General features: G+C 34.9%; 1 protein-coding gene across 1 annotated transcript in view; it reads right to left on the reverse strand.

The window, feature by feature from the left end:
- Positions 1–7,936, reverse strand: part of KIF5B (kinesin family member 5B) — a 26,560-nt gene extending 18,624 nt beyond the window's left edge. The window contains exons 1-8 of the mRNA XM_010007038.1: positions 7,904–7,936; positions 5,995–6,082; positions 4,273–4,346; positions 3,716–3,820; positions 3,259–3,307; positions 2,889–2,944; positions 2,698–2,785; positions 1,090–1,214 (exon numbers count right to left, since the gene is read on the reverse strand). Coding sequence (XP_010005340.1) covers positions 1,090–1,214; positions 2,698–2,785; positions 2,889–2,944; positions 3,259–3,307; positions 3,716–3,820; positions 4,273–4,346; positions 5,995–6,082; positions 7,904–7,936 — 618 coding nt within the window. The remainder of the gene's footprint in view (positions 1–1,089; positions 1,215–2,697; positions 2,786–2,888; positions 2,945–3,258; positions 3,308–3,715; positions 3,821–4,272; positions 4,347–5,994; positions 6,083–7,903) is intronic.
- Between the last annotated feature and the right edge of the window lie 1,232 nt (positions 7,937–9,168).

Here is a 9,168-nt window from a genome sequence, read left to right on the forward strand (position 1 = left end):
CCTGATTCACCATCAGTTTTTCATTCAGGACGCGGTGTTTGAAGATGTTTGAGTTTTTAAACTTCTGTGAATATTTTCCTTGCAAAGCATGCCTTTTTGTAAAAGATACATGCATAGTTAAAAACTTCTATCAAATAAACAACTTCAGAAGTTGTTCTAAGTTTGTCAAAAAGTTTTAATTCCTTAAAGTAAAAGGAATATACGCATTATGAATATTTTTTCCAGAGGTCATCATTAACAAAGAACAAAAAAAACTAACAAAACAAACCATGCACCACCATCACCACCCCCTCTGGAAAACACAGCAGAGTCTGTATTAGCAAGAATTTGAGAGAACAGCTTTTAGAGGCTGAATCTGACCTACATGAGTGCTCTAGGAACTTCACTAGATATAAGCAGAAATCTGAAGAAAATCTATCCTGACACCATTCTGCCTACCTTAGCTCTTCTGCCTTACGGGTTGAATTTGACTTACAGTTCTATAACCCTCCCTTTATTATTTTTCTCACCAAGCAGTTACCATGACCACAACTAAGCAATTCTATTTGCCTACATTTAAACCAATCTAAGACACGGCATCAGAAAACCTTGTGTATTTCAAAAAGACTGGGAAAAGTACAAAAGCAAAGTTTGAAATAAAACAGTGGAAGGAACTAAACTACAGAGAAATAAGACCCACAACCCAGCCCTTTTTCCGTAACTTTTTTTCTCAACTTTAATGAGAATTCAACTGGAAGCATTTTATGAGGGAAAAAAGACCATTAATAAGAAATACAGAATAAACACAGCTACTTATCTAGCCTACATGCCTGTAAAGGTTTTTAATCTCACAGATACTGATACTGAACTGTGGCCTATTTCCTCACCCTATTTCTTATTTACAAATCCTCACTGCGGAAATGCAGATCAGCTTAAAGAGGTAGTATCTAATAGCCAACCCAAACTACAATTAAGAAATCACATTTCAAAGTAAAAATTCAAATACTTCAGAGATGACAACTGAAAAAATCGGTATGACATTTAAGTAAAACATCTGATGTACAGAATAGACAAGAGTTTGTCAGAGCAGAAAAAGAAACTTAGAATTACCTTTTCACTACCTGCCAAGTCCACAAGATAAAGTTTTCCACTTAGTTTCTGTTCTGTTTGAGTATTCTCTTGTTTTACATTAATAAGAAAAATACTATGACTTCGGGAGCTGTGTTCATTCATATCTATAATCCAAAATACATAAATTGTCAAAAATATTTGTACAACCAAACTAACTTAACAAACAGCATCTTCCCACAGCGAAATGACAGATCTAAAGCTAATCAAACTATATAGAGTAGTCTCTCAATGACAGTAAAACTAACAGTATAATCTAATTCAGTAACAAAGATCCAGTCTCCCTTTGGCTTCTATTAATACCACATAAGCTCACTGATAAGATTTGCTGACCTGTCAACTATACATTTCACACATTTAAATTACTGTATTAGAACAGAAAGCACATTTATATTCTGATACCAGAAGGTACTTTTTTGGTAGATTTACAATGTACCACGTTTTATCTTTTTGTGAAAAAGGGGAATTCATGGTCATAACCTCTCACCCCTGCCTGCTTTAAATACCTATTGTCCCCACCCCTCGCCATCCCCGCAGTGAAACAAAAATACAGAGTAAACAAGACATACTGAATGTAAATAATTATTTAAATTCATTAACAAATGTTAAGCTGAATGCCATCTGAATGAGAACATCCGCCTATTTCTTCTTCCTTTTAACCATGGATGCCTTAAAGGCCTAAAAGGACCATCTTATTGATGCCACAGAAGCACTTCAACATAGAACAATAACCTTCTACACAAATTTCTGTTATTCCTCCATTACTTAGTCTGGTCCCCACTTCAGAACATTACTACCTAAGAGCAACAAAGTGGTAGTGCAGAACTGAGTCATTCCTTAAAAGGAGCATTTATTATTTTTTTATTCTTCATGAAAGAAATAAGAGGAAAGTTATTTAATTTTCTGAATGACTGTATATTCTCTTCTCCCGAGTAAAGAACTAGACACAGCAAGATTGTGAAACTTGTCCTCAAACTGGCTCTCCAAGACTTGTGACAGTGACTTCAGCTGCCAAGAACTGAAGTATTACTTTGCATGCACCTTATCTTTCTTTGCTTTATCTTTTAAACGCTCCATCACTCCCCAGTCCTGCTTCTTGTGGGAGACCTATGACATAGCTCCTTACATCTCAGTTACATGCCACAGGCCAAAAAGCTTGGGACATGGGGATGCTGCTGAAGTCTGCAGCACTGAATAGATACTCTGACCAGGTTTTCTTAGAACATTAAACTGAACAGCCAAACTGTAAATGAGCAACAGTGCCTTCCTTGGAAATTCATAGATTAATTGAAACAAATTCCACAAACTGGGATTTTGCACTATTCCTAATGCAAAACAACACCTTTTTGCCAATGATCCAGAGCTCCTCACTGATGACTTACTTTCTCCTTTCAATCCAAGCTTACGTAACAACATCTAACAAGAAATTAATTTCAATACTTGTTTCTGAAAGACATGCTGAAACTGCTTATGCCAGACCCTTCAAAAAAACTCAATTATTTCACTCACTGCTTTTGTCTTTCTTACTTTTTAAGGCATGACAGAAGCAAACCAACAAAGCACTAGAAGGAGACAAAAAATAATACCTACTTGTAACTGCTACATGCCGGTTTGATTTTCCTTCATCTATAGTATCCATAACTTCTTCTGGACTACATACAAAACGCTCTGTGCAACCCTTTAAAACAACAACAACAACAAATAAACACCCCATATCAACAAGCCAGAAGTTACACATACTGGAGGAGTGAAAGATAAAAACATATCAGATTGATACTCACCTTTACATAGGGAACTCTATTTTTGTCCTCATGAACAGAAAGATTGGTCTTTGAAACTGGAAGACAAAAAGTTCTAAAGGTGAAGTATACATGATTTCTTTGCAAAATGAACGAGCATGTCCAAGCCATAGATATTACTCCTCAGCAGCACTTTGTAAAAACTTAATACACATGAGACAACCACTACTGCAGCTTTAGTAATACTATATAGATTAGCTTCATGCTTTCTCATTTTGATGAACCCTTGTCAGGTAAAGGTTATCAGCATAGTGCATACCTATCTTAGCATCATTATAAGGTTATTGGGTTTTTTAGTATCTCTCTCCAGAACAATTTTATTTTCTGTGTTCAATATAAACAAAAGGCTTACCATCCAAAAGGTCCCTTATTTTATCCAAGTATATTTCAAAATATGACACCTAGAAGTGGGAAGGGGAATAAAGATACACCATCAGAAAGCAAAAATGCTTTGCTTTTTCATCAGAAGGATCCAGTATGATTATTATGATCTCCCACATAACATCACATCTAGCTCAAGTCCGTAAGGCTGACCTAAAATGCACCTTTTAAGAAGTAACTTTTCTAATCAAGAGCTTCAAACATTATCAACACCGCTACAGGTTATCAGGATAGGTACCATCAATGTTTAATGGAAACAAGATTAAAGTGTTAACATAATTCTTCTTAAAGAAGAGTCAGTTACTTAAAAAATAACTCATGTTCAGATTTTTAAAGACACAGGCATTTGAAACAGATACAGAACATCCATTTAACCATACACTACTTCCAGTTTTAATACAGATAAAGTAAGTATAAGTAAAGTTTACCTTAATATGAAACTCAAGATTCTCATCCATAGAGTAAATATAATTAAAAATATCTTGCACTATTCTTGGAATAATACCCATTCCATCTGGGTCATGAAGCTTCCCCTTATTAGAAAAAGATACAAAAAGTAGAAACATTCATACTGAATCTAGTATCACAAACAATACCCAAAGACAAAACAAACAGTTAACAGACAAATCAGTTTAAAAATGTTGACAGGTATGCCCTTATTTTATCTACAAAGGGAAGTCTTGACCATTTATTTGGGACCAACATTTGCAAGAAGTAAAAAGAACAGCCTCAGAAATCCCCCAAACTAAAGTGTAGATGTGCTATTAATATTATTTTGTTTCTTATTCTGCTACTGAGAACTTAAAAAAAAAAACAACTGCCATTCTCAGTCCTAAAAATACATTTTGGGTATCAAAATGTTGCAAAGAAAATTAAAATTGCAAAATGAAAATAAGCAGACATTTTATCTCTAGAAAGATAAGACTACTGTTATGAGAAGAGATGACAGTGACATTAAGAGGAAAATTATTTGAAGATTTCTTACTTCCATAGTGTGTGTCTTTCCAGACGACGTTTGTCCATAAGCAAATATTGTACCATTGTATCCCTCAAGCACATCTAAAGGAAAAGAGTAATTTAATTAGGGCTAATTTTTTTATTCTAATGGAAAGTCAAATTAAATAGAACACAAGCAGGCAGTTCTTAAAATGTTCGGCAAGTTGAACCATTCAATGTTTGAGAACTCTGCACGAAAGCTGGGGAGAGGGAGGGTGCTCCTCCCTACCCCTTTTAATGCATTAAGCCATCAACTGCATTTTATATGTTTACTGTATTAGAAGCATCTGTTTCTTCAACCAGAAAAATCAAGACAAAGTCACAAACAAAAAATAAATTGATACAACTGCTAGGTTGAACAGATAGTCTTTGATAACTTAGAAGAAACCATAAATGAGAACACAATAATACTTTTTGCTTTCAGGAAAGTCTAATTGTTAAAATGTGAAGAGAATAGGCTACGCCATAAGTTTCAAGCATCTTATTCTTTGACTGTAAGATTATATTTCTAAGTACCAATGAAACAACCCAGAGTTTTAGATTGAGGGGCTGGGGGGTTGTTTGTTTACAATTCAGTTACTGTATGATCACATCCTGCAAGTAAACTTTTGTTTTCCAAAAACAAGCATAAGTAACAAACAATAATTCCAAGTGGGGAATTCTTTGCCACCCCATCATATACGTGATCCACCTGTACCACCACTAGAGCGCATGTGCCACATGATGCAGCACTGCCTAGAAATGCTGCATAGAGCAAACAAGAGGTCAGCTTTTAGATGGAGGAATGAGGCAGCATTACAGCTCCTAGTTAAGTTTTTAAGGAGCAAAATTTTGATCTAATCCTGATTACTTATGAAATAATTATTAAATAATTGCAGCAGCATCGTTTTTCACAGCAATTCACGTTTCTATTATCAAAAATATCCTACATTTACCCAATCTTCTCTTGTCACTAATAGCTGGTATTCCAGGGGTTTCTGACAAGGCTTTGTTCAAGTTGTTTTGAAAGTGGTTTCAATTAGAACTTATTACTGATCTCCTAAATAAATTAATACATTTTATTTTCAGGAAATTATCTAATTGTTTACTACAACAACTTACTGTGGTAACAACTTTCTTTGTGGTAAGATAGGATTTTCTGAAGCTACTAGGCCAATTGTGGCAATTCAACTTCGCAGAAACTGTACACCCTGACCTGCACAGCAGTGACTCAGGTTTAAACTTTTAATTGTGAAGCTAATAATGACATTCAAGTAAAATCCTCCTTAAAGTGTGTATTAAGTAAACAAGCTTAAAAAGATCTCGTTATTTCACAAGTTTCCTTTCCTCCTATATTCCTCCAAACAAACGTAGGATGCTTTCCCCAATAAATTTGACAGGGAAATGAAAAAAACTCAAATCTAACCCTAAGAGTTACTTTGATTAATTTCTGACAAATTGTTCTAAACTTTCATTTGCAGAGAACTGAAAAAAAAAACCCAAAACATGACAGGTAAATATATTTAAAGGTTGCAATCGACTGAAACAACAATTAAGTATGGACATAATTTATCAGCTGAACTACAGGATCATTTTATACTGATATGATCCATGTTGGTTCTTACTAAACATTCAGAAGGAAAAAGGAGAAATAGAAGTTATCAGTTTTCATACTGAAATCCACACAAATATGAGACATTTCCTTAAGGTTAAAGTTGCTCTTTTACCTTACCTTTGACAATCTTTTTAGCACAATCGTTGTATACTTGTTCCTGCGATGTGTTTGACTGGAATACACGGTCAAATATATATGGCTTGGACTAGAAAAAACCCACAAAACAAAACCAAAAAAACACAGAAGAGCTATTAACAAACAGATATTGGAAGTAAAACTGTAGTGTGTTCATTCATATAGTTTAAAAGTAGTCTATACTGTCTCAGCCCCATCTGTTGAGCTTTTTAAGCACTTAAAGACTGTTGTGAGGAAACAGGCTTACATCTTCATATGCTTGCTACAAGCAGGGCCTTGAATTGTAAATATTTGTTTTTGAAGTGCCATCTAAATAGTTTTCCAAAACTACTCTGCCTCATGACCCCAGTTTACTTGATTTACAAGGTAAACCAATGCTAGTCTGTACACCTAAAAACATCTTATTCTCTTCTACTCTGGTAGGTTTACTCTGGTAAACTCAAATTATTAAAAACAGTTTAAACCACATCACACAGAGTATCTGTCTTAGTAATATTTGTTTAAAACCTCAAAACAAAAAGAAACATTCAGATCACCTATAGTCAGCATAAGGACTATTTCCTCATACAGGATGTCTATCCTTAAAATACAGCTCCACAAGCAGATGGAAAAGGCCACTTTGGAGGAAAGGAATCCTTCACTTAAGACTTATTTTGCAACACACTACAGGAAGAAGCTCTAACATAGCTTTCTGAAAGAAATGTTGGATCTTGCATTGTTTTAAAGAACTGGTTTTCACAACACAGTTTGAAGCAGCTGACAATCCATTAGGATATTAAATACTATGCTCACCTGAAGTTCAAATGTGAGTTTTTTCAGAGCTTGATTTAGTAGGGAGCCAAGACGACAAGGATCTAGGTCAGTTACCACTGCTAAAAATCACTGCAACTGTTACATGCTCCATCTTGCCTAAACTTAATTCTTCATCTTCCTTCCCCAAAGGACATTCTGTTTCCCTGACAATGAAACAAGTATAGCTTCCATCTTTGATCTACCTACTACATTATCTTCCTCTGTTTCACCTTCCATTTGTCTTTTAATGACATCTAGCATAACACTAAACAAAGCTCTTTAGATTCAACACATATCTATCCGCTCACAGGCCTTGCATTCAGGTGGATGAGCTCCCTCTTAGAAAACACAAATAAAAATAATTACAGTGCTCACTGTGTAAATACACTCAAGAAACCACAACACTCAGCAGGCAGAAACCATCCCTAAGGTGCCAAAGTTTGTCAGAACACTTGTTTCACAGCAGTGAAATCACATGCCTTCTCAATTACTCAGCTTCAAATATATCTCAAATTCATATGTTCTACAGGTAGAATTGAGGCCATTACATATATCGGAAGACAACTAACAAGAAGTTCAAGTAGTCCTGAGGTAACAGAATGAAGACTGAGCACGTGTTACCTAAAAAGGTAAGTCACTGTAGGAAAGATAACACTACCTATACATTTTCCTTCTCACTAGCAGCTGTAGTTTCCAAAAGCCTCTGACTTCACAAATATCAATTAGCTACACTACACACGGCAAGTCATCTACATCACAAAACATTTATCAGATGTGTTTCATGCTCAAGTTCTTTTGCATATTTGTATGCACTGAAATAATAGCATTTTGGAGGATCAAATTTATCATCACACTTCTGAAAAACAGTAAAGAAAATTATCATGTCTAATGTCACCACAAAAAAAATCTGTGCAGTATTAGCAATTTGTGTTTGTACATGTAAGATTTTCCTTCTCCAAATTACTGCTCCAGAAAATACATATAACAATTATTCCAATAAAATTGATTTTAGAATTGGGAGAAGTTTCGTAGATACAGTCTGACAGTCTATGCAGCATCTGTTAACAAGACTCACTGTTTCTCACAGATCCCAACATACCTGATCTTTGCCATTCCCAATAGAGCAAGACATCTCATAGAGCAGAAAATATGAAAATGCAAACATTATTTTGCATAGTATATGCACTTGAATGTATAAACATACATTATTGTGTATTTCTAATACTACTACAGAATGTTTGTGATGCTTAACAGCAGATGTTTTATTTACTGAAAATAAATTAAACTTTTTTTTTTTAAATTATATATATAAACTTCAAACCTCTAGTTTCTGGTAAAGGGAGAATGCTTTTTTAGAAAGAACTGTAGGCACAACCTGCGCTAGTTTACAGCCATCCTGCAGTCTACAGGTACTTGCAGCAGGTTCTGGAAAAGCTTTCCTCCTCTTAAGTTGTTAAACAGCATTTAGACATGTTTGTTTGATTTTCTGTTTTTTTGTTGCTTTTTAATTCTTCTGCTAAGCAAAGGTTAATTGAATTGAACTATTCTTCTTCAGCTGTGTAAAAGAAGTTACATTTACTAATTTGCAAGTAATATGTAGGCAAAGAATAGTTTTAGACTATTTTACTCTCCAACTGCTATTCCAATGCCTTCATAAGAGAACAGAGCCAAATTACAGTATCTCATAATTAGTTCCTTTTGTATACAAACTGTTAATATAAAGAATAGCATGTATGATGAATGCCATGGACTTGCGAGAACAGGAAGTCAAGCTGCAAGGACTTAACTCAGGCAGTAATGCCTTTAATTAATCTCACTTATTTATACAGTGAAAGCTCCCAGGCATATGACAAATTCCAATTTCCCTCAAGTTAACAACTGCTACTGACATACCCCAAAAATTTAACATTTCTGACCAAAAGAATCCTCACTGGGGGTCATGTTTATACCATTTGTCACTTCCCATCCCTTGTAGGTGTAATGTTTAATATTTGTTTACATCACCTCCATATTTTAAGTTCCTAGGTGAAGTCATAATACAGCTTCAAGGCATTCAAAAATCCAAGTACATCCTTCCCTCCCAAGTCACGGTACATTTATTGTGCCTAAGAAAACCCACATCAGAGGCATGTCTTTTCTCCTTCATCCCTAAATCAATATCTAACCAAGTAGGTTTAGCCAAGCAGGTTCCAGGATAACTATGTTGTAAGAATTCAAGTTACTCCCACTCAATACGATTTCACATCTTTGACATCTGCAATGTCTTCTCTTTACAGTCTACTTTCTACTGTAAACAAAGCTAAAACAGTATTACACAGATTACCCTGCCCTAGAAAACCTCCTCATTACCTCTGAGAGATTAAT

The sequence above is a fragment of the Chaetura pelagica genome, unplaced genomic scaffold (assembly GCF_000747805.2).
Source record: "Chaetura pelagica isolate M959 unplaced genomic scaffold, ChaPel_1.0 scaffold17, whole genome shotgun sequence".
Classification (NCBI taxonomy): domain Eukaryota; kingdom Metazoa; phylum Chordata; class Aves; order Apodiformes; family Apodidae; genus Chaetura; species Chaetura pelagica.